At 46.1% G+C, this 26,237-nt stretch overlaps 1 protein-coding gene across 1 annotated transcript in view; it reads left to right on the plus strand.

Moving 5' to 3' along the window:
* The window catches only part of ADAMTS17 (ADAM metallopeptidase with thrombospondin type 1 motif 17), a 316,365-nt gene that overhangs the window by 132,411 nt on the left and 157,717 nt on the right, over positions 1-26,237 (plus strand). Inside the window, exon 8 of the mRNA XM_063091528.1 lies at positions 1,496-1,601. Within this exon, the coding sequence (XP_062947598.1) occupies positions 1,496-1,601 (106 nt within the window). The remainder of the gene's footprint in view (positions 1-1,495; positions 1,602-26,237) is intronic.

The raw sequence follows: 26,237 nt of genomic DNA on the forward strand, positions 1-26,237 counted from the left end.
CTCAGAAGTGGATGACATGCAGCTCGGCAGGTGGATGGTGCCCGTGGTGGAGAGCAGACACTCCTTCCTCAGGTGGCCACAGCTCATCCCGGGACATGGGGCTGGCAAGCAGGATCCAGCTGCTTTAGCTTCCGTCCATCCTATTGCTAGCAGCTGTGCGGGTGCTATGCCCCGGAGCCACTGCCAGCCCCACACCAGTGCGATCTCACAGTGAGGGGAGCACCGAGCCTCCTCCTCTAGCTACTCACGCCCCCATCTGCTCCTGCGTCTCACAGGGGTGTTGAGGGGCTGCTCTCAGAGGGGCCGCTGGCAACTGGAGGGCAGATGGCAGTTTTCCTGGGGGTCTGTTGAGATGAGCCCTGAGGTGTGTGGGTGGTGAGAGTGTCTGTCTGGGAAGCATGGAGAGCTGCAGTAGAGCCCTGGAGAGTCAGCCTCCAGCAGTGTGGCGGGGTCTTGCCCTCCCTCTGCTGCGGCTGGCTGCCCAGCATTCCTCAGACGGGCCGTTCGGCCAAGGCCCCCGTGTTGTTCACACACATCCCTCTGCCAGAGCAGCCTTGCTCCCCTGGAACACTCCCATCCCTCCTCGGGCGGCTGGCCCACCATCCCTGCCAGCGCCTCCCGTCCTCTGTGAGCAGCCACTTGCGCACGCCGCTGCCTTGCACCGTGTTCCTCCTGATGTGTGCCTGTCGCTCTTCCTTCTCAGGGTAAGCAAGTGTGTGCAGTGATGAGCAGTTGGCCTGCAGGCTCGTCCTTGGGGGGACTTCGAGGCCTTCACTCTCTCAGCCTTCTCTCCACTCGTTCTGGGTCCTGGTCATGCTCTCTCCCCTGAGGGCTCCTGAAGCATTTTATGAACATTCTGCACTGCTTTCCGTGGCCTGCTGTTCATGAGCGCCACCCGGATCCAGGCTCACACCCTGAGAGCATCCACCCTCACAGAATGGGAAGGAGGTGCCTGGGGTGCAGTATTTAAGGAAGCCCTCTTTCTTGGGGGTGTGCAAGTGCAGGGTCAGCTCCTGAGAGGGAGTTCCTCCTTAAATTTTGCACACTGGGCGCCTTGCTTTGCAGGCTCACCTGGTCTCAGCCGTGGGTGCTGAAGTTATACAGATAGGGCTTAAGATCCTAGCACTGAGTGCCAATTCTCAGGACCTTGGGAAAGTTACTTTTCCTCTCTGAACCTCAGTTTCCCTCTCTTTCCTCCATCCTGGGTAATGAGGATTAAATTAGAAGATATGTGTAAACTGTTCAGCACACTGCCTGACACATGTTAAATGCTTGATGTTCGTAGTTATTATTATTGTTGTTGTTGGGTGAATATACAAGCATCATACACAAACCCATCTCATATGAGCTCTGGACTTGGAGGTCCAGCTCTGTGGTCAGCATCGTCCCAGTTTGCCCCTCTCCTGATCATGCGTGATGTTGACCACATGGGCTTGCCTGGCAAGGTCACAGCCTCCCACGTTCTAAGAGGATGTGTTCTGTATCTCTGCTGCAGGAATTGCTTACTTAGGAGGTGTGTGCAGCTCTAAAAGGAAGTGTGTGCTTGCCGAGGACAACGGGCTCAACTTGGCTTTTACCATCGCTCATGAGCTGGGCCACAAGTAAGTATCGGACTCTGTGTTGTTTTGCTTTTTAAAATTCCTTTCTGGATGCTTATTTTTCACTTAAATTCTGTAAGTTCTAAAACAGTGCTCCTCTATGACTTGCTTCTAACACAATAAAGGAGCTAGGCCGGCTGGTAAGTCAGGGTTCTAGCCTTACAGGGAACCCATGAGATTACTGAACAGGCTGGCTGGGAGAGTTGAAATGCTGATTTGATGCTCATGTGTCTTCTTAAAGCCAACACAGCAAAGGAAGAGGTTTTTCTCAAAGTGTCTTATTCGTTTATATTTCCTTTTCCGGATCAGCATGATCTTTGATTCCACCCTATCAGTCACATAATGGAATTTATCCTTATACTATTGATTTCCTATTTTCTTTTCAGCCAGTTTCAAAGTTCAACTCTCTGAATGTAGAATTCAGTGCCTTCGTCTAAAAGAATGAATACCTACTGCCTTTGCACATGGAAATTCTTCCCTTTAGGATGAAATAACCATAGAGCCTTAGAGCCTAGAGATGCTTTAGTGAGAATCTCAGGCAAAGGGTCAGAGGGGTTGAGTGGCTGGACCAAGGTTGTGATTGCCTGCAGGAAGTCTCAGGTGGCAGAAAGCCAGCCAACTCTAAGACTGTGGCCCGAGGGTTTACTCTTTCTCCTGGAGTAGGTGTCTGTTTCTCTGAAGGAAAAATTGTGATATGACTGCTTAAGAACTTTAAAAAAAAATTAAATTGAGGAGGCCAGAGCATGCAAAACAGTGGGGAAATTTATATTGGATTGAATAGAACATAATTAAATGGAAATCTAGTTTTGAGGGGAAAATAATATTGTGAGGTTTTCTAATGACCTACACATAAAGATGCAGAAGCAAAGTTAGCATATGAGAAGGACTAAAAACAACTGATTTCTAATATTAGCTGTATCTGTGGCTTTACTTTTTGTTTTGTTTTGTTTACCTGGTCCCATTTAATTCTTTCTTCTCCTGTAGAGGGATTTGGTAGTTGGTTTTTCGGTATCTGTTGGATATCATGAGGAGGTACAGAGTGGAAATAATGTTATATGTATTCCTGGGATTAAGGAGGAAATCACATGCTATTGGCCCAGGGCCTACTGAATGAGCAGTTTTCTCTAAGTACACAATTATTTCATCTTGACAATGTTTGTTTAAATGTCGGTGACAATTTGCCCTTCCTGCTTTTTAAACTGAGTGCAATCAAATCTGTGTTAATACTTCTGAGCTGTTAAGAACCTGTACCAAGAATGATTTGCTAGAAAAAAAGCATAAATCAAAATGGCTTTGGCAAACATCTTTCCACTATCAAAAGACCCAACCAGCCCATCATAGGACCTAGGAATCAACTACCTAATAGTTGTAGGAATGTAGAGTTTTCAAAATATTTCCCAATGTCCAAGTTGTTATGGACCATGGAATAGTCATTTAAATAAGTTGATTTGAGCTATAGTTACGTGAATTGCAGCATCCTACAGCAGCATTCAGCTCAGGCGCGTGTTGGATGCTGTTTGCACACACTTGTGGGCACACACGCTCTTCATAGAGTTCTTTTCTCTGACATTAGAACACAGAGGGCCATTTTCTCCCCGATGACCTGTTTGACTGTGCTTGGATCAAACACTGGCTTCTTAGTACAAAAGGTCTACAAAGATGAATGGTTAGATTCAGTCCTACTTTAGTACCCTTTAGCTACAGTCTGTTTAGAATTTCTTGGAGGACTCTTTATAGCTTGCTATTGATGTCTAATTGCCTACAAAAACAAACACCTTATTGTTAATCAAAGCCAATAAATCCTGCTAGCCTTTGGCCCTCCCCCTCACTACGTAATTATGGTTTTCCCAGGGAAGTCTGTTGTCTCTGATTATTCGCAAGTGTTGGGTAAAACCACATCCTCCCCATCGTCAGGCCTCTCTGGTCACCAGAACTCAGAGCAGTAGCAAGGCTGTGTGGACTGCTTGAAAAGGCCCAGACCACCCTGCACTCTCAGTGAAGTCACTGGCCAAGCTGCTTCACAGATACAAAACCTGAAATCAGTTTCATATTTTGGAATTGAATGGGCCAATTTAACTCTGTGTTCCTTAACATATGTCAAGAAGTTTCCCAGATGGCTCATGCCGGGGGCCCCTGTGATTGAATACTGTTAAGTGAAGCATCTCTTCTGAAGGTCGGGCATGTGCCTCTGCACACGCATAGGTGTTGCTCTTCTGTTATTTCCCTAACATGCCTCATAAGAGGATCACTATGAGCAGCACCCTTAGACCCGAATATCAGGAGAAAAATATCACTTTCCACATGAGCTACATGTTCCATTTATCAAACAATGAGTCACATAAGTTAACATGATTTTGTTTCTGCTTTGGCTGTCTGAAGACACAAAGCTAAATTCCAGGGCTCATTTTTAGCAATTAACTCATCTGTGTCCTGGAATTGTATTTCCCTCCTCTTCTCTTTTTAGTGTCTCTTCCTATGCATAATTTTACTTTAAATGGTTCAAATGTAATTTATTTGGTACTGTAAATTGGCTACAATCCAATTTGTAATCAAATAGGTCCTAAATTGTAAATTAAATAAAAAATTCTTGCCATGGTAATGTCAGTAATGCTGCCTTGGACATGAATTACTAATATGCTAATGGTTTTCAAGTGAAATCAGATCTCTCGTTTATTGAGCACCTACTACATGCCAGGTACTGTGTTAGATGCTGTGCATTCGTTACGCAATTTTATAAGTCTTATGAGGTGAGTGTTACTTATCTTTTACTTTATAGGTTAGGAAACGAGTATTACTTTTAAAAAAATTTTTTGTTTCTATTAACATCATTTAGGATTACTTGTATGATAATACATGAATGCAACAGGCTCATTAAAACAATGATCCAAATTATGAGAGATAAGTAATAAAGATGAGAAGTTGTATATTCAGAAACCAAGGTAGCTTCAGTTTAAGTGAAATAAATGCCATGATTTAGCTGCTAGCTGGCAAAAGAGAGTGGACATGTCATCTAGAAGGGCTCCCAGGAGACTCCAGCATCATGGATGAGATGGACAACTTTCTCATGCTCTACCCTGACAGAAGAGTAGGCTGGAGAAGATTCCCATCCCTGGCTGTAGACAGGAGCTGGAGAGTTTGCAAGCCCCTGTGCAGGTTGTAGGTGAGGACCTGGGATGGGGCCACTCTGTTGCTGTCAGATGGCGAGTTGGCTCAGAGCCATGTCAGCAACAGCTCTGAGGTTTCTAAACGAGCATCCATGACCTTGTTTGCCTGCTTGCACTTGAAAGACTGTTCCAGTAGGCAGATAACGTACGTGCAACCTTTTGGTTTATCTCGTGAATAGAATTGTTGGCAGTGTAAGTTTGGGGAGGGCAGCTGTCTCCCCATCTTGCAGTAATAGCAGAAAAACCTATGTTAAAATGGGTGGTTTTAGCCTGTGTCATCTTCTGCCTTTTTCCATCCTCCAGGGACCTTTAGAAAGTGGATAGCTCCTGAGCATGGGAGGACGGCTGCAAGCGCGGGGGCGTTTCCTCGAGTGGGCCAATGCTCCCCAGGTTTCTTCCCTCAAGAAACCCTCACAGGGTGCCTTTTGTGGAAGTCAGCATCCAAGATGCTCGTCAATATTTGGTTTTAAAGAGAAAGAGGGAACGCTAGAAGCAGGTGTCTGTTTCTCTCTGAGAGACCCAGGCTTTCAAGGCTCAGCCCCGGCTGGTGATGGGAAGGACCATCCCCTGATGAGGGCAGAAGCTCAGGTCCATGCTGCTTGCCCATGAGAAAAAGTAAACAAAAAGTCACACGATACCTTCCTGCATCAAGGAGGGAGTCAGGAGTGACTATAGCATGATATTTAAGATGACTGGGTAAAGTATGTCGATTGGGATTTTACAATGTACTGTTATAATTTGGAAGTTACAGTGTAAAAGAGAGAAAGTAAATGGCACTATGAAAGGTGGGAGAGAAGGACGGTCTAACATGACACCATCAGGCCCAGGGGCACATGGTTGGCAGGAGTTTATTTGTGCTCGTGCAATTGGAGGCCAGGAGGGCACAGAACTGGGTCTCAGCGGGACGCCTGGGCCCAGGGAAACCCAGAACCCTGTGCACACAGCATGCTTCTCAGGCAAAGCAGCAAGCTCCTGGGAAATGTCTAGATATAAGGCCTTCTAGGTGGAGTGACAGGAGAAGGGGACCACCTATTCAGAAGAAAAAAGGACATTTCTTTATATAGAGAAAGAAAAAGCTTTCCCTTTGCCGAAAATAAATCTCTGCTTCTGATGAATGCAGAAGGCTTTGTTAGATAAGCCTGTGGATGAGGTCTGAAATAGATAAGGGCTAGAGCCGTGCCTGCTGGGAGAGCCAGACCAACCACGTGACCTGTCCAGTCTGAGTGAATTACTAAAGGTTCTCCAGACAGCACCAGCACCGCACCAGCCATCAGCCTGGCTGCTTATGTTCAGAGTGGAGGTTCTCCTGACCTGCTCTTCCTGGGGCTTTTCTAGGCCGGGTCAAAGAACTCTTCTCTTTCCATTCTAGAATGTACCTCTCCTCTGGTCGGCAGGCTGAGCCTGGCTTCTGAAAAGCACTCTCTGCATGGAAGCTTGGCACATGGTTTAGGTGACGTCAGAGCCATGCCGCACAGGGGAACAGCGGGGCATTTGGAATGTCAGTGGCCACACCTCACCCTCCTTCAGTCAAACCACATGCCCCAGGGGAAGCTGAGCAAGACTCTCAGGAGATTCTGAGCATCCCTGGGGAGAACTGCTGCAGATGCGGCATGGGAGCTGTCTCCTCATTGCTCTTTCTGGCCTCATCCACCTTCTTGCTTCCACCTCTGCCCCCACATCCCATCCTTTTGGGCCTGCCCCGGCGTTGAGCTGCACAGTGCTGAAGATGGTCCTGCCCACCTGGCCCTTGTGCCTCTCTCCCAATCACCATGAACTCCATGCACCTTGCCACTTCCAAGTGCTCCACCCACCAGTCACACTCAATGCCTGGCCGTTCTGAAAGTCGCCTCTCGTGTGACACCTGCAGGAACCTTGTTCCGGCCACAGCACAGAGCATAAAGTGACTTGTGGTGGATGATGGGAAGAGTGGGACAGGCAGAGGCTTGGAAGCAGAAAGGGGAGGAACAGAGAGAAGTAGGGGGACAGGTAGGGCCCACAGGGGTCTCACCTCCCGTCGAGGGCAAGGTGCTGAGCACATGAGGGCATGGGGGAGAGATATAGGGCCGTGGATTTGAGTGAGATGCAGAGGTGCTGATAAGGAGCTTTGTCTGGCCATCTAGTAGTTACGTGCCCACCTGCAGACAGAACAGTGTGTGGATATGGTCACACCTGGGTTCTCAGACCTTCACAGACACTCTATGCCTCCCCCCCCCACCCCCCGGAGCTGTTCCCAGCTTTGGAAGCACTGTCCTGGCTGGTGTAACTGGGAGGAGGGTGGAGGCACTAGCAGAGCCAGGGACCCAGGGACCTGATTATCCTGCTTAGTCCCATGAGGACGGAGGGCAGGTGGGACACCCCCAGGTGCCCTGATGTTATAGGGGGATCCACAGCCCTGTGACAGGTGAAGCTTGGTATTTTCTAATAATGACACTGTGACACTGTGAAGACCAGATCTGGTGACTCTGGATGCTTCCAGCTAGATGTAATGCTGTGCAAAGGGGAGATGTGGACAGTGGATGTTGGAAGGATGTCACGTTGACCATGCTCCCGAAGACATGCTCAGAGCATGGAGGAATCCCACTGCTGAGAAGTGTGGCCCATGGGCAGTGTGTGGACACAGGTCTAGGCAGCTGTGGGGAGCAGAGGAAAGGGGGAGAGGGCTGTGCTGGGGAAAATGTTCTCGCAGGTGGAGTCAACCAGTTCAAAGAGGAATGGTCTCCATCCCAGAGCGGGAGGAAAGCAAGTCATCATCCAGATGCGTGAAGCATGGAAGTGCTTGTCTGCGACTTACGTTAAGAAGGAGCCCTTCGTGCAGTGCTGGTGGATGCAGAGTGGACACAGGACAGACCCAGGCAGGCTGGTAGGTACCTGCCACAGGCAGCTGTGGGCAGCGCCGCTCTTTCCCTGTTTGGCCTGGATACTCCACTTGGCGGCACAGCACAGGCATTGGATGGGACGGCCTTATAAGGAAGGTACCGTGGAGACAGAATTTCTGGAAATGTCATAACTGTTTAGAAATCCTGGGGGAGGAGGAGCCTGCTTTAGTCCTAGTAAGAATTGCAGCACTGTGTTCACATGGAGGGTTGCCTCCTAGAGGAACAGAAAAGGAAGGGCCAGTGCATCGAGCTGCTTCTAGAGCAGGGTTTCCTGACAGGTTCCTCCCTGAGCCTCGTCCTCAGTTGCCACTTGGCTCCTACAGCCCCAGCAGCCTTCCCTTCCCGACCAAAGAGCAACTGGCAGCACGCAGTGTTCAGGGGCTCTCAGGGTTCCTGCAGAGGGGCAGCAGTGATTCCTGCAGTCGGTTTCCTCTGCACTTGGCCCCGGCATCAAAGTCAGCATGAGAGCATCTGGTGGGCGTGGCTGTCTTGCCCAAATTCCAGAGTTGCACAAAACATGCAGGCCCGTTTCCTTTCGTTTATGTATTTATCTATTTTTTTTTTAACTTTGCTGCTGAGAATGGCGGGGTTTTTCACATGGCTTGTGACCTCGGAGGATCCACAGGGCGCTGTTGGTCTGCACTGCCTCTCTCGGCCTTCCTGCATTGCCCCCTGTCCCCTTTCTCCTCCTTCCCTTCTCCCACGTAGATAGAGGCAGAATCTCCTTCCGGCACTTCCCCACAGGGTATTTTGAATTGGAGGTACCATAGCGGCCAGAGCAGCAAGGGAGGTTCATGGCTGTGGCCATACTTGAATGGCTTAAGCACCTTTGGCAGGGACTTCTCATCATGTGGCACTGACAGGAGGGGCAGGGACGTCATGGTGCTTTCCTCTGGAGTCTTATCAGACTCGGACCTGTGTGTGAGAAGGGAACATTTCTTCCAGTCATCTGGAAAACCCAGGGCCTGTGTCCTTAAGAAGACCTTGACTGCAGTCTTCCCAAGTCTGACCAGGCCAGGCCTGACGCCCGGCTGGAAGGAAGGGGAACAAACACAGGGGAAATCATTAAAAGCTCGTCAGCACGCAGGCAGACGCCGTCCCACCTGTGTCCTGAGCAGCGCCCAGCAGCTATTGGCCGGACATTATCACTGAGATGGAAAATCCAGCTGTGGTGAGGCTTCTGCTGCCCCCAGAGTTTCATTACTGTAATAAGGAAGGTTACAAAAATGGGGCTGGTGTTGTCTCCACCCTAGGAATTCTTTGTGTTTAATTATCGGGTAGATTGCCTTGCCTAAAATGATGTCATCCAAGATGGTGTTTGAGAAGATGGAAGGAAAGTTAAATTTGGCTAAAGAACCAGATTCTGAAATCCCCTCAGAACTTCCTTACATTACAGACTCTTCCAGGAATTAGATGAGATCCAATTTTCTCGTTAGATTGCCAGAGCTTCTGGCAGCTTTGACTAAGTGGCTTTTGTCGTGGTTCTCAGAGCTGGAAAGGATGTACAGAGTCATCTTAGTGTCATTTTGCAGATGGCAAGTCACCTCCCTTCCCATGGCTTCAAGTGGCCATGTGGAGACTTGGACTAGAGCCACAGGCCACAGTGCAGAGCCCTTTCTACACTGAGCAGAACCAGGCTGTCCAAGTGGCTCTCCCAGGAGCTGGATTACCTTTACTTGGAAAGACACTTTCTGCTTACGTGGCTGGGGTTCTGCAAGTCCTGTGGAAGGTGGCAGGCTGTGATGCGATACAGATCTCTCTACAGAGGGAGTGCCCCAATTTCTAGGTGCTGGGTTTAATGCCTAAAATGCTTGTTCATTTACTGCCTGCTGCTGGTGGGCAGCTCAAAACCAAATGCCTGAGGACACCTGCACAATCTTTAAGACCCAGAGGACCTTGCCAACAGCCCAGTCAATGGGACATTCTGGGAAAGGGACCTCCTCATCCTAGCCTATTCGAGGACACAGAGGACACACTCCCACCTTGCATGCAGGTGGCAATTTTGCTAGATGGTGGTGGCAGAAAGCACCAGCAGCGGGGCTCGAGGGGTCTGGGAGAGCCACAATCATGATCTTTGTTCCTGAGATCAGAACAGAACACAGTAGTTGCCAGGGGCTGGTATGAGGATCTGGGAATGGCTTACCGAGTAGACGGATATAGACTGAGGGAGGTCATCGTTTTCTTAGCAAGTCATAGAAGCATTACAGAGATCTTGTCTTGTAAGCATAGCCGTGCTTGTGTGGGGCTGAGAAGGGGCTTATGCTGAGTACGTCTCAGTGATTCGCCAGCACTCATTTATGATGATCATCAGGTGCTGAGAGAGCATGGAAAGAAGGCAGGTTGGCCAGTTTTGAACTGGGGTTGTCAAGGTCCCTGCAGATGCTGATGTCAAGGGGCAAGGCAGGCAGCTGCTGGGGTGTGTGTGACCTTGGGGACCTGAATTTGCACTCGCACCTTGGCTGCAGTTTCTTCAGCTTCCAGCAAGGTGTATTGTTAAAGTGAAGGACAGGGCAAAGACACAGCAGTGGTCTTTAGAAGTCAGACTCAATGACAGCATCCCCCCCCCGCCCCAAGGACCTGGCAGATCTGGTAGGACCCCAGCCGTGAGGCAGCTTCAGACACTGTGCGGACCAAACGATGAGGCCCCTGCTGATGACTGAAAGGCACTTACGTAGGTTGGCTTCTGGTCAGAGGAGCTATCAACTACTTATTCTTTCCAGACAAAAGTGTGTGCTTCTTTGGTAAGTGACACCTAGTGAACCCACAGTTGGCTGTATTGGGGGCTCTGCCATGGGGAGAACACCCAGATAATTAAGGGGCCTAGTCATCTTTATGGCACATGCTCCACAGTCACCCAGAAGTGTCAAAAACTTTGCCCAACGGCAGGAAGAGAGTTGCTAAAAAGAAAAAGGCAGCTAACCTCCTGCCCGCTGCCTGGTCCACAGAGACCTTGGCTTATTCAGCAGAAACGCTCCCCCAAATCCCTCTCCTTGCCACTCCCAGCTGAACTGTCCTTTCTGACTGGCAGTTGCCACCTCAAACTCCCACCTCCCATGCCCAGGCCAGAATCTGGCAAAGGAGAGTAAGGAAGCCCCACATTGGTGCTGCACAAACTGAAGAAACACCACGAGACTTCGTCTTGTGCCTGGCTTCTCATAGCGCTTGCTGAGGACCAGCAGCCTGGGCATCCCATAGGGCTTGTTAGAAATGCAGGATGCAGGCCCACCAGGGTGATTCCTGTGCATGTGGTAGTTTGAAAGGGACAGTTAAAGCACATCAGAGGGGTAGCCCTTTCTGTCGACCTCATCTCAGGACTACACTCACTCCTTGCTGCAGCGGCAGGTGTACATATATAACTTGGTGCAGGGGGAGAGAAAACCTTTTTTTAAAAAATCTTTTGTTTGTGGGGGGCGTTTTTAGAATAGCTTCCTTGCCCTGCTTTTGGAATCTCTTCTCTGATCTCTTCTCTGAAGATCTTAGGGGTCTTCAGCTGGCCCCCAGGGTTTGATGCCAGGTATCCATTTAGGTTCCTCTACCACTTGGAGACCAGGTGTCTTAGTAGATATGGTTGACATAGCCACCACAATCCTACCTGTCAAAGAGACCCCACTCTGGTCTAGATATTTAACCTGATGCATCATAAAATCTGGTAAATTGTTAGCTTAACTACAGGCTGTCAAACTCTTGGATATTGACAAATCATTTTGAGAACATGCTGGTCAGCCAGAATTTGGGTTGTCTGTAAAATGGATGTTTTCCATGGAGAAGCTAGAAAGAAGAGGTCAACCAGTGGCTTCACAGGATCTGCACTCTCTTGGTGCAGATGAAGGAACTTGTTTGCACATATGAGAGCACCAGACCACGCTGATAATTGTAGAGGAGCTGTGAAGGGAACTCAAAGAGTGCTAAAGACTGAAAGTAGGTAAATGCCATCCTGCAAAAGGGAAATTAGCCAAATGACGTAAATTCTAGACTTATGATATTGATACTGTTTGTAGGAAAGATTCCAGAATGTCTCATCAGACAATTCGTGGGCTCTCAGAAGTAAAAGAGGCAATCCTAGAAGTCAGCCAAGGATTGTGTAGAGACAGGGAATGTAAGTTTCACCAAAGTTTCTGCAAAACTGTTAACACTCCTAATGGGACATATGGAGAACTGTGAGCTGGATGCTGCTACAGTTAAAGGGATTTGTAACTGCTGGAGAACCTAACTCAACTGATGCTTATTAGTACAGATATGTCTACAGGGAGAGATGCTTCCCACCTGCCATGGGACTCACTGGAATCACTGCTTGATTGAACATTTTATTTATTTTTATTTTTATTTTTTATTTATTTATTTTTTTGTCTTTTTCGTGACCGGCTCTCAGCCAGTGAGTGCACCGGCCACTCCTATATAGGATCCGAACCTGCGGCGGGAGCGTCACCGCGCTCCCAGCGCTGCACTCTCCCGAGTGTGCCACGGGCTCGGCCCTTGATTGAACATTTTAGTTATGACTTGGATAGCATGCTCATCAGACGTTGAGATGACATGAAGATGGGAGGAAGAACTGTGCAAAAACTCAGAGGACACCAATTTCTTGACTACCTGGAAAAGTGGCCACATGCAGCAATGCATGATTACGTTTCATGTTTGCCCCAATCCTATAATAGTGGCATTATTTGCATTTTATGGAGAGGAAAACAGGGCCCAGGAACACTCCACTGGTAAGTGGCAGAGCCAGGCTTCAAGCTTGTTGACAATGTTGATGAGCATGCGCTAGCCATACGCCTTACAGCTTTCCAGATGGCATTTAGTATAGGATAAGTCCCAGACCAGCTAGATGTAGTGTACAGGATGATGGACACATGGCTTAATGGCATTGTGTTTAGAAAGATTTCAGTCATTGCTAGCAAACATGTCTGTCTCCACTTCCTTGTACTCCACTGACAGACATTACTGATTGATCCCAGGAGCCTCAGCTCATAAGCCTTCCTAACTCTGTGAGCAACCACTGCCAATAGATTAGGGTTGGCACAAGAGATGAAACTGATTTACCATGCTGCACGCAAGGGGTTACAATTAGCTGCATGCTCAGAAAACTAGCGCATTCTTAGGCTGCGTTAACACAAACCTCATCTCCAGAAATGAACAAGGCAGTGGTGGTGGTGCTGTGGCTTTCAGAGGCTAAGTGGTACTGGGATGCTTGTGTTTATATAGGAAGTCTGTTTTAAGGACTTCAGGAGCCAGGAGGACATCTACACACAAGGGCAAGGAATGATGAAGGAAACAGCTGGAAGCATTGAGTGTCTTTATGTTGAAAGGGTGTGCAGGGGACACGAGCACTTTGGGACACATTGGAGCCTTCTAGGGCACAAGAGGTCTCTGCACAGCCCTGGATGGCAGAACCGAACCAGTGTGCTCAAGATGCAGAGAAAGAGGTTTCAGCTCAGTGGTAGGAAGAAAGTTCTTCCCACCAGAGCTCTTTACAAATGAGAGGGGCAGTGTTTATTTCCTCGCGCTGGGGTGTTTACACTGAGTTGCTCCCCTCTGGCCTGTAGGTTGAAGTAGAGATTCTTGGAGTTCGGGAAGGTTTGAACTGATATCTGATCTCACTTTAGACTTCAAGTTGTTGATTCTGTGACCCCTGGACAACATAGGGGACAGAAGAGACTGGGATCTGGGCAGTGCATGCCATGGGCTCACAGCATGTATGTCCTCCATTGAACAGCAGTAGATCTCACAGGTTTATCATATGAGCTTGTTCTCAGTCCTCCCAGCCATTGCATGGAGTAAACACTATCATTCTCCCCAGTCTACAGGTAAGGAAGCTAAGGCACAGAGAAGTTAAGCAACCTGCCATAGTCCCAGAGCTTATAGGTGGTGGAATTGGGATTCGAACCAGGCAGTCGGGTCTCGGAACCCACACTGCTAACTGCTGGGAGCATAGGCTCAAGCACAGGCTTTGGTGCTTTAGAGTGCTTTCGTGTGCATTATTGCACTTGAGAAAGCTGACCGTAGTTTAACTGTAGGTGCATTTGGGAAGTAGGACAGTCTGTAACAGGCTCTTTGTTGTGGAGTATTTATTAAATGAGGAAGCAGTCAGCCCCATAAAAGGCCATGTTAGGAGTCCCTAAGGAGGAGGCAGGTGGGTTTGGCCAGGAGGACAGGAATGGGCCCTGGGGAGGGTGTCTGAATCTGGAGACAGAGGAGCAGGCATCAGCATGCGACAGTGGAGTAGTAGAGACCAAGGATAATCATGGAATGAGGACAAGGGGAGACAGCGAAGCCAGGACACAGTGAGACACGACCCTGTCATACCTGCTGGATACAGGATACAGGCCCTATGTGGGGCTTCTAGCAAGTCCTCAAGAAGAGGCCACAACAGGGGGCTTCGGGAAGTCTGATCTGGTGATGCTGTAGCAGCCGCATGATGGACAGATAGAAGGTGGTGACAGACCAGAGGCAGGAACAGAGGAGAGGCCAGACTCACGCTGTGCCCAGGGCCTCAGAGGTTCTGCCCAGTTGTGTAGCCAAAGTCTCCAGCTTTAATTCAGGTCTTCAAAGAAAAAATCTTGAAGGCAGCTTGCCAGCAATTGAGCAAAGCCACTTACTCTCTATTTACCCCAGTTTCCTCACCTTCATAATGGGGATTCTGACACCTCCTTTGTGACATGGTAGGAGAATTACAGGAAACAAAGGTGGCTTCCAGTACTGGAACAAGATGACATGGACTTGTTTTTCCTTGTTCCTCTGCTCTAAATACAACCAAATACCATGAAAATTATTCAGTAGACAACAACAAAAGGACTATGAAAGCTGGAAAGAAGAAGGCAGCCTGGCTGGGGACCTCAGGCTTGAAAAATGACAATGTGGTAAGTTCCCTGGGTTTTCTTTTTGTCTCTCACATATCCTGGTCTGGGCACCTAGAGGCCTGCAACCTGGAACTGTCAACAGACAGACACAAAACTCAAAGCAGCCTGCTCTCTCTGGCCAAGTGACTGGGAACAAAAAGCCCAACAGAGACCTAGTTGGGAGCCCAGATACCCACTCCCTAAACAAGACACAGTGGGCTGGCTAATCCACCTGCAGAAGCAGCAACAGCAACCCTCCAGCCAACCCAACTTCTCCACAATCAGGACTTTGGGTAGTGCAGTCTGCTCGCAGTACCATCAGTCGCAGCTGCAATGAAATCTCATGTTTCCCTCCCTTTCTCCCCCCAGTGGCATAAGGAGACCCAGGCCCAGCAGCTTCTCCTTCCCTGGGTCACTGCTGGAGGTGGCCAAGTGACACCCACCAACCCAGGGAAATGCTTCCACATCTGCAGATGTCACCAGCAGGGACTGAAGAGGAGCCCCAGCAACACCAGAAAAACAAAGCAGACCAGAACAGCATTGCAAGGACTCTAAAAACTAAACTGTCATTGGAACTGAAGCCCACAAAAGCAGGCTAGAACCTACACACCAAATCTAAATAGAGCGACTGCCTGCTAAAATAGTATATTTAAATAGGATCAAGAGTCTCCCTAAAATAATAGCCAAAGGGTGTAGGATACAGTTGAAAATCACTTGTCGTACCAGGACCAGAAAATCCACAATTTGAATGAGAAAAGTCAATGAACTGAAACCAATGACAGATGTTAGAATTATCTGACAGTAATTTCAGACCATAAAAATGCTTCCAACAATTAATTACAAATTTCCTTGAAACAAATGAAAACATAGAAAATCTCAGCAAAGAAATCAAAAGTATTCAGAAGAACAAAATTTAAATGGAAATTATAAAGCTGAAAATTACAATGACAAAAAGCAAAACAAAAAACCCTCATTGGATGGACTTAGTGGTAGAATGGAGATGACAGAGAATAGAATCAGTGAGCTTAAAGACAGGTCAATATAGTTCACTTAATCTGAACGAGAGAGATAAAATAGACTGAAGAAAAATGAGCCTGAGGGATCTGTGGGAGATACAAATTTGTATCAAGAATCCCAGAAGCAGAGGAGAGTGAGTATGGGGTTGAAAAAAAAATTCGAAGAAATAATGGCCAAAAACTTCCCAAGTTTAGTGAAAGACATAAACCTACAGATTCAAAAAGCTGAGTGAATCCCAAATAGGATAAACCCAAAGAAATTCACACCAAGACACATCAAGACTAAACTTCTTAAAATTAAAAACAAAGAAAAAGTCTTAAAAACAGCTAGAGAGAAGCAACATAGTACCTATAAAGGAACACCACTTTAAATGACAATAGATTTCTCATGAAACCATGGAGGCCAGGAAGGAGTGGCACATTTTTCAAGTGTTGAAAGTAAAGAATTTTCAACCTCTAATCCTATATCCATCAAAACTGTCCTTCCGGAATGAAGAGGAAATAAAGATATTCTCAGAAAAAGGAAACCTAATAGAATTAGTTGCTAGCAGTCATACCCTTAAAGCGTGGCTGATGGCAGCTCTGCAAAGACGGTGATAACAGAAGATGTCTTGGGCCTTCAAAAAGGAAAGAATGACAACGGAATGAGTCAAAAGGAACTACATATAATAGATGATTCTTCACCCATTAGGTTTTTTAATCATTTTCTATGATTGAATCAAAAGTTATAATATCTCAGTGTGAATAGAAGGAATACTTAAGGCAATTCTGTTTTAAAGTGGGGAGGGCAAAAGGGCCTAAATAGAAGTAATATTTCTATACTTCACTCAAAATGGTAGAGTCAACATTAGTTGACTATGGTAAGTTATGTATGTATATGGTAATACCTAGAACAACCACTAAGAAAACTATACAGAGTGATATTTTAAAAAACATTATAAATAAATCAAATTGAGACTCTAAATGATGTTCAAGTAACCCACAGGATGGCAAGAAAAAAAAAAAAAAGGAAATGAACAGAAAACAAATAGTAAAATGGCAGACTTAATCTCTAACATGTCAGTAATTACTTTAAATGTAAATGATCTTTTAAAACTCTAATTAAAAGACAAACACTAGCAGAATGGATTTAAAAACATGACCCAACTATATGCCATCTAAAAAAAAAAAAAGAAACACTTCCAACATAATGATGTAGGTAGGTTGACAGTAAAAACAAGGAAGAAAGATGTATTATGTGAACATTAATATTTTAAAAAAGGAGTAGCTATATTAATACCAGAAAAGGTCAACTTCAGAGCAAAGTAAACTGTTAGGGACAGAGAGAGACATAATGATAAGAAGATAAGTAAACCAAGAAGATACAGCAACCCTAAATGTGTATGCACCAAGCTACAGAAATTCCCAATTCATGAAACAAATACTGAGCTAAAAAGAGAAATAGACAAATCCAATGATAGCTGGAGATTTCAAGACTTCCCTCTCAGCAATTGATGCAAATACTAGACAGAAAATCAGCAAGGATTTACAAGAACTGAATGACACCATTAACTAAGAGGATCTAATTGACATTTATAGAACACTCCATCCAGCAACAGGATACGTATTCTTTTCAAGCTCCTATGGATCATTCAGCAAGATAGACCATATCCTGGGTCATAAAACGAACTGAGCTCTCACACAGAGTATGTTCTCTGACCATAATAGAATCAAACTGGAAATCAGTATTCGATAGACAACTGGGAAATATTCAAACACTTGGAAATTAAATAACATATTTCTAGATAATCCATGGATCAAAGAAGAAATTTCAATGGAAGTAAAAAAAATACATAGAAACGAATGGAAATGAAAACAAAACATCAAAATTTGTGGGAGGTAGCTAGAGCAATACTGAGAGGGAAATTTATAGCAGTAAGTACTTATATGAGAAAAGAGGAAAGATTTCAAATCAATAATCTAAGTTTCCACATCAAGAAACAAGAAAAAGGAGAAAAAAAACCCTAAGCAAGCAATAATAAAAATAAGAGCAGATATCAATGAAATTGAAAACAGGAAAAAATACAGAAAATTAATGAAATAAAAAGATGCTTTACAAAAAAGTCAATAAAATTGATAAACCTCTAGCGAGACTGATAAAGATAGAGAGAAGACACACTGCCAGTCTCAGAAATGACATGGGGTATCACAGAGATCCTGCAGCCATTAAAAGGATAGTAAAGGACATAATAAAGGACAGCAACTTTATGCTGATAAAATTTAGAAGAAATGGACATATTCCTTGAAAACTACAAACAAAACTCAGCCAAGATGAAATAGATCGCCTGAGTAGACCTGTGTCTATTAAAGAAATTGAATTTGTAATTTAAAAGTTCCCCTCAAAATCTCTAGGCCAAGATGATTTCACTAGAAAATTTTACCAAACTGCCAAAGAATAATTGACACTTATTTTGCACAATCTCTTCCAGAAAATAGAAAAGGAAGAAACACCTCCCAGTCTTTGTTATGAGGCCAATAATACTCTGGTATCAAAACTAGACAGAAGACAGCACAGAAAAGTATAGACAAATATCTCTCATGAATATTCCTCAATAAAATTTTAGCAAATTGAATTCAGTAAAAAAAAGAATACTAAACTATGACCAAGTGAGACTTATTCCAGGTGTGCAAGGCTGGTTCAATATCCAAACATCAGTTAACATAATACACCGTATCAACAAGCTAAAGAGGAAAAATCATATTAATTAATGTTCAAAAAGCATTCTCAATACAATTAACTTCCACTCATGATAAAAATATATGTACAGTCCACTGGGAATATAGGTGAAGGTTCTCATCCTCTTAGAGAACATCTACAAAACAACTATAGCCAATATCATACTGGATGGGGGAAGACTTAATGCTAAGTTGCAAAAAAAAAAAAAAGGTATAAATCTAACAATATATAAAGAATCCTTATGAAAATTACAGAAGGCTGATGAAATAAATCAAAGGAGATGTAGATACTTGGAAAGGCATATTGTATTCTTGGATTGCAGACTTAACACAGTAAAGATATCAGTTCTCCCTAAATTGTTCTATAGATTTAATGCAATTCCTTTGTGTGAAAGCCCCTGTTAACAGTATGAAAAGACAAATTACAGACTGGAGAAAATATTTGCAAATCAAAAATATGATGACAGACTTGTATCTAAAATAAAGAGCTCTAAAAATTCTATACTGAAAATACAAACAATCCTTAGAAAATGGTCAAAAGACATATTTCACTGAAGAGGATATACAGGTGGCAAATAAGCATATAAAAGATGTCAATATCATTAGCCATTAGGGAAATGTAAATTAAACCCACAGTGAAATATTACTACGCACCTATCAGAATGGCTAAAATAAAACATAGTGATAACGCTAATGTTGGCCAGGATACAGAGAAACTGGTTTATTCATGCATTGTTGGTAGAACGATGAAATGGTACAGCCACTTTGGAAAACAGTTTGGCAGTTCCTTTTAAAACTAAAACTTACCATTTGATCCAGCAATTGCACTCTTGTGCATTTATCCTGGAGAACTGGTAACTTATTTTCATCCAGAAACTTGCATGTGACTATTCTTAGCAGCTCTATTCATAATAGCCCAAAACTTGAAACTATCAAATGTCCCCCAGTGCGTGAACAGTTAAACAAACTGTGGTGCATTTTGTACACAATTAAATCATAGAATACTACTTAGCAATAAATGAATGAATTATTGTATATACATCAACTTGAGTGAACCTCAAGGAAATTATGCTGAATGAAAAAAACTAAGTACATGATTCCATTTATATAACATTCATGAAATAACATAATTATAGGTAAGGAAGACAAATTAGTGGTTGCCAGGGCTTAACAGATGGAGAAGAGGGTGGACCAGTTGGTCACTGACTGATCATTCTGGAACACGTTATTCTTATGATGACACAGTTAAGCATGTTGATTGTGGTGGTGGTGACACAAAGCTGTGTGTGATAAAATCGCATAAGACTGTCCATATATGCAGAAATGAGCATACACATAACTGGGGAAATCAGAACAAGTTTTGTGAATTGTACCAGAGTCTGATTTTGATATTGTGCTGTAGTTGTACAAGATGCTACCATTGAGGGACACTGAGTGAAGAGTGTACCTGTATTTCTTTTCAATTTCTTGTGAATCTATCATTATTTCAAAATGAAAGGTTAAAAAACAAAGGAAAGAGATAATGCCTGGAGGGTCTTTTAAAAAGCCAGATGTCTGGGTCATACCTCATACCAATTCAATCAATCATAGCTACAGTTGGGATTTAGGCCACTGCATTTTTTTAAGCTCCTTAGGTGACTCCAGCACACAGGCACGTTCGCGAAACTGTGCACACAAATGTCAGCAGCTGTTGTAATCGCTGCTGTCCTCCTCCTCCTTGTCACAGAGGTTCTGGGAGAGCTCTTCCCCTGTTTCGTGCACTGCTGAAGCACTTTGCATTCATCATCTTGTTTCACCATCAATAATCACTGTTCTTTATTCTCTCTGTCATCAGTTCTCCTTCCCCGTCGTGGACCAGCTGGTCACTGACTGGTGACTCTGGAAGCACAGGAAATGCAGAGCTTCCTCATCCTCACACAGAGGAGGGCTGTGGGTTCTGGTGCGGGGCTGAGGTCTCTCTGACTTTTCCCTATAAGGAAAGAGAAAGGGCACTTGAAGGTTGGAGGGGCGTTGGGTGTTGCTGTTGGGGGTGTTTGGTGCTTCTGGAAGGCTCTCTGCTTTCTCAGAGGGGATTGGGGTCAGTTGGCTTTGGAAGGCCTCTACTCGCTGTTGTCTCTGAGGCTTCACATTTCTCTTCCTCCCACCTGGAGATGGTGCTTTACGGTTTGGACACATGTCTATGCTGATGGGTTATGGTACCATTGGTACCATGTGGAACCAGGGCACATGGAGCAGGGAAGGTGGGGAACACCAGCGTGGGCTCTAGACCCACAGGACCTGGCCGGCCATGGCCACAGCTCACAGGAAATGCTAGTGCATGCGGAACCTGCTGGACCTTCAGGTTTGCTCAGAAGGCAGTGACAGCCCAGAGGCAGAGATGGTTCACACCTAGGTGGGTCTGTTTGACTTTGGCCTCAGGATATATCACAGGGCAGGCCATAGTCTGGGGGTTGGTCCATTATCTTGTTTGGGCTGCTGGGTTAGTCCATTTCATAATTTCTTTGTGCCCTAAAAAGAAAAACCTTGGCTGCCAAAAAATCAGTGTTTATATGCCTGCAACACTAAAAGAGTGGATCTGCCTTGGGGCTGGAGGGCAAGGAAGAGAAGGAGAATGTGTGGCATCTTGCCAGGCAACAAGCGCGGCTGCCACGTTGTGCTATCCAGGGGTACCATTCATGTAGACAGAGATGTCACCTCCGAGCTGGAATCAGCTGAGTGAGCCAGTGGTTTCATAAGACTGAGAACCAAGTGACAAAAAGGCACCCAAAAGTAGAGGTGACCAAGCCACACTCATTCACCCCCGAAGTTAGCGTCTCCATCGTGTCCTGGGACTCATTCCCTCACCAGTACCGACAAGTCAGCCAGTGCTCTGTGCCTCAGTCTCCCTTTAAGCAATAAGGGTTGAAGTGTTGGCTTAATTTTCATAAAGAGTTAGGATTCTCTTGAAGATCTCAAAATGGGGAATAGGGAAACCACAATATTTGTAGGTGCCCAAGCCTCTGCTGCCTTCAACTCAGTGAAGTCACGCTGACACCCTACCTGGAGCAGAAGGAAAATCCTTTGACCGCTGGGGTGGCCCAGGATAAAGACAGAAGGCTGTTCTTTTGACAGCTCGTGTTGCAGACCAATTAGTCTCTGCTCTGTCAGAGTTGCCAAATTTGGCACTAATCTCTTCTATAAACACACATTGAAAGCAGACATTTAAATAAAGGCCAGTGTCAAAATTCTTCTTAAAAAAGGAATGGGGGCAGATGAGTCCCCTTGCTATTTCTGAGTTCTTTTTCACTCTGAGAGTGAAATTGAGTGGGTTGCGTGTAGCTGGAAGGGGAGGGCAAGTCGGCTGCCGAGGCTTGATAGTGGGGAGACACTGGAACGCAGGGGGCTGCTTTCCTCTGCTGCTTTCTGCCTCAGGCTGCACATTTTGGAAGGTATGGGGCCTGCTGGAATCACCCTTTATTGACACTGGGAGGCTTTTTGTCTGGAACACCTTTTCCTTTTACATCTCAGACGAGATTTTGTGGGGAGGGCCTCTTTTCCTGTTTTAATAACCCATTATCAACTACAAAGTTGCCGCTAGTAAAAATATCAATTATCACTTATGCAATCCTTTTGGCATTGCTTGAAACCACATTCCATCGTCTTAACAGGATAGTTCCTTCCAGCCAAAATTCAGAGAGGGTTTGAGGACAAGTTGTGTACACAGTCATTAAGATGGCCAAAAGAATATATTTTTATCCTGTAAATTGAATACCAGTTAAGCAGTAGTGATTACTGCAAGAAGCTATAATTTATACTAGGGGAAGTGAAGATTTTTTTAAAAGATAAAGTATTGCTTAAGAACAGCCTCAGAAAAAGAAAAAAAGGGGGAGAGAGAGAGAAAGAAGTACCAGTAACATAGCCCCCCAAAGACTCAACTGCGTGGAAATTTCGAAAACACTCAGTGTTAGAAACACAATGAGTCTATACAATATCCAGGGTACTTCAGTGAGAGTCACACAAACTGGTATTTAGTAATTTAGCAGTAGTGTGATTACTGTTCCTGAACTTTGTGTGTTCCTTAGAATATTCACCGTCAGGGTATACTGTGTAGATGAAACATTGGGGCCTTGTATTTTGGGTGTGTCCAGAATTTGCTAACACTAATGGCCTCCCTGGACTCACCCAAAAATTGGGAATCTGGGCAGAAATAAAGAACTATCAGAATTTTGGCTTTGACCAACCGAGAAGTGATTGTCCTAAATCTTGTATTGCCTGGCTAAACTCTTGGTGAGAATTCTTGCTGTTGGTTATAAACTTGCTTGGACTTCTCCCTGGACTTTGTGGGCAAAAGAAGAGAAGCTTAAAGATGGACATGAGAAAGACCTCAAATATTTGGACTCTATCACATATTAAAGAGGGGGCTTGCTCAGTGCTCTCCAAGAAGGCAGGCTGGGGTCCACGCATGGAAAATGCAGGAAGGCAGATGGCAGCTCAGAGTAGGGGAGACATGTAGCACTGGCCCTGCCTGGGGTGTGAATGGACAGTCTGTTTCTGGAGGTGACATTCTTAGCCCAGTCGTACTGTAGGCTCACCTGGAAGCCCCTGTAAGGTACAGGTGCCTAGCCCCTCCCCCAGAGACCCTGGTTTACTTGGTCTGAGGTGGGCCCCAGGTATTGGTATGTTAATTTCCCAGGTGATTCTCACCTGCAGCCAGGGCTCATAGCCACCATGGGGTGCTTACTAGTGCAAGGAGTTCCTCCTCAGTCTTGTCTGGACCAGCAGAGGCAGCATCCATTGGGAACTTAATAGAAGTGTGAATCCTCAACCCTCCCCCCATCCCTACCCCGTACACCAACTGAATCAGAAACTGGGGTGGGACCCAGCAGTCTTGAGTTTTTACAAGAAAACTGTTGTTACACTTCCGTGGACGTTAGAACCACTTGGGAGCTGTTAAAAATCCAGATGCCCAGGTCATGCCTCATGCCAGTGAAATCAGAATCTCTGGTGGAGGGAGCCAAGCATCAGTGTTTTCTAGAACTGTTCAGGAGCTTCTGCTGTGTGGCCGTGTTTGAAACCCATGCTTTACTGAAGTTAAGCTAGGCCCCTCTTGGTCTTAAGATCCTAGAATTTCCCTTTGAAATTCTGTCCTCTCTCCCTAGTGTTAAGTTTCATTAGGCAGGACATAAACTGCTTTGAGCCTGGCAGGGATGACAGAGTCTGCATTGTTCCTGACAGAAGGCGGGGCTGCTTGCTTCTGATTTATTATGTACTTGGGAGAAAGGGCTAACAGGGATTCTGTGCTGAGGAGATGCTCACAGATACACTCAGCCACCTAAATAGCACTGGCAAAGAGAGCGTCGTTCCTTGGGGATAAAACCTTTTAATAGAGATTCTTAGACACAATTAAGCTATTGTTATTTTGTTCAGTCTATCGGTTCCTTCAATTGACGAACACTTTCCAGCCCGTTCTGTGGGGTGAGTGCTGGGCCAGACCTTGAGAGACCCTGAGAGAGGGACCCTCCCCACTGGAGAAGATCAAGGGCCGTTGCCAGGATGAAGTGAGCTGCAAGCTGGGCCTTGGCCTGGTGAAGGGCATCCCAGTGGGGCAAAGGGTGTGAACCAAGGCACAGGGGTGCGGGATGCTGTGGGAGTCAGCAGGGGCCAGGGCTGACCCGTGGGGTGCATTTCACAGCCTGTGAGGCAGGAGGAAGGAGTCCCCACCCCTGCCCTTACCCACACCCCAGCCCCCTGGGCTGGCTGGAAAAGGCAGAGTTCCAATAATAAGGCCATAAAGCCCCTCCTGATGTGTGGTTTTTAAGGAAAGGAAGAGGGCGATGGTCATTAGGAGCAGGAAGCAGCCTGTCCTCAGGGTTTCTGCTGCTTGGAGCATCCTGTGCCCTTTGATGTCCCCGAGGGGTCTTTGAACTTTGGGAAGCAGCAGGTTCTCTCTAAGCTGCAGCCCCTCCTGCAGGTCAGCTAATCCCCTCCTCTGCACTGGCCTTTGAAGGGGATAGGAAATGCCAGGGGCTGGTTTCCAAAGCCCATTAAAACGGCTGCCCCTAAAGGAACTAGGGACAGGATTGCCTCTGAGCAGGGCCCTGGGAGCTAGTGGGGGCAGGGAGAGGGGGCCGCTCAGTTTCACCTTATCCCCTTTGTATCTTTTGAATTTCTACCATGCACTTGTTTTAGCTACTCAATAAATTAGTGAGTGCCATGAGCCAGGCCTTCTCTTTCTGGCTGAGAAAAACCCTCCCTGAAAAGTGCAGCAATTGCTATTGTCTGTCAGTGGAAAGCTTATTAAATCTAAGCTTCTGGGGTATCAAAGCTGCTAAGTCTAATTGGAATGAGAAACAATCTCAAATGAGCGGCAGCCTTCAGCAGACCAGGAGTGTATGATTCTCTTCCTCGAAGGGAACTGGCCAACAAAGCCTGTGGTGGTGATACCAGCGTCATCTGCCCCTGCCTTCACCCTGTCAGCCACTGCAATGCCCAACACACCTGCTGTTATAGTCACTCCTGTGGACAGAAGTGAAGGTGCTTTCGGGGCAAGGAGACGTTCCTCTGAATCAGTGACATCCCTAGCAGGGGCAGGAGCAGACAGGTAACCTGGGCATAGGACATCATGGGGCTGGATCCTAGAGGTGGGAAGGGAAAAAATTCCCCCGCTCCCCACCTCTCTGAAGAGCTGAGCTCTAAGTGTGTGGATCCCAGAGGTTGCATTGCACTGAAAGTGAAGATTTGACTTTGACCTTTTAATGTGCTTGCCTCTGTAGCACTCCACAGGAACCAGAAACTTAAGACGGAGTGGCTGTAGGCTTCCCTGAAACAGAAATTGCTCTCTGCTTACACATGATTTTTGACATCATTGTTAGCAGCAAGTTCCTCCTTGACATCTGAAGGGTAGACTGTAATAGCCGGGGTTTGCATCTTTGAGAGGTTTAGCCATCTTTCCATTTCCTTCCCTATCCCAGTGCTGTGCCTGCAGCACCATTAGATGAGTTACTCTTTAGGCTCAGAAGCAGAGGCACGTTCTTCTCACTCTCACCAAACCTCCCAGTTTCTTCAACAAAGTAAGTTGCATGATACGGACAGCACTCTGCTCTGGCAGTCTTTCCTTGGCAGAACCTTGGGAGCACACTTCTCCAAAGAGAAACACTTTGTACTCTTCAGCTCTGCAGTGTTCTTGCTTAATAAGCTGTGCACATGGTCTTCCTGCAGAGACACCCTGGAAACAGCATTCAGGATTGGCGCTCTGAGCTCAGACCCACTCATGCCACCCCCGCCGTGTCCTCAGAACCCTCCCTGTATCCTAGCTGTGCCTTCAGCAGATACAGTTGGGCCTGAAGGAAGGCCCACCACAGACTTGAAGGGGAATGGGAGTCCCAGCACATCAGCCTGCACCTGCGGGGGGTGGGGGGGCGAAAGGTGCACCTAGAGGGCTCTGCCCTGTTGGTGCCGCAGCATTTGAGCTGCAGGTGTCCACACAGCTTCACAGCACTATGGACATCAGCAGGTCATGTGTGTCCTTGGCTGGGAGCATTTCTGTGTTCTAGGCCACAGAAGGGATGATAGCTCTGGGGCCTGGGTGCTACTCATCCTATCTGTGGTTAATTTTAGAAGAACTCAGTGCTTTCGTGAAGTTGTCTTCTTTTTTTTTTTTTTTTTTTTTTTTGTGACTGGTTAGAGGATTGTAACCCTTGGCTAGGTGTCGCCCACACTGTGCTCAGCCAGTGAGCGCACCGGCCATCCCCATGTAGGATCCAAACCCGCGGCTTCGGTGCTCCTAGCACCGCTGCGCTCCCAGCGTGGCACTCTCCTGAGTGAACCACAGGGTCGGCCCTGAAGTTGTCTTCTGAAGTAAAGATTGTTTCCTCAATAAGTTATCTTCCTTTAAAAAGCTGAGAGCCTCCCAGAACTGTTTAGCATTAGAATTATCTCCCATGTTCTGCCTCATTGAATCTCACCACCCGCTGTCTCAGCTGGTGAAGGCATGTTGTCTTAGGCCATTCTTTCACGAAATTCATTTGAAACTGAGAATGCAGCATCCATAGGAAGG

This window comes from Cynocephalus volans, chromosome 3, assembly GCF_027409185.1.
Source record: "Cynocephalus volans isolate mCynVol1 chromosome 3, mCynVol1.pri, whole genome shotgun sequence".
In the NCBI taxonomy this organism is placed as follows: Eukaryota; Metazoa; Chordata; class Mammalia; order Dermoptera; family Cynocephalidae; genus Cynocephalus; species Cynocephalus volans.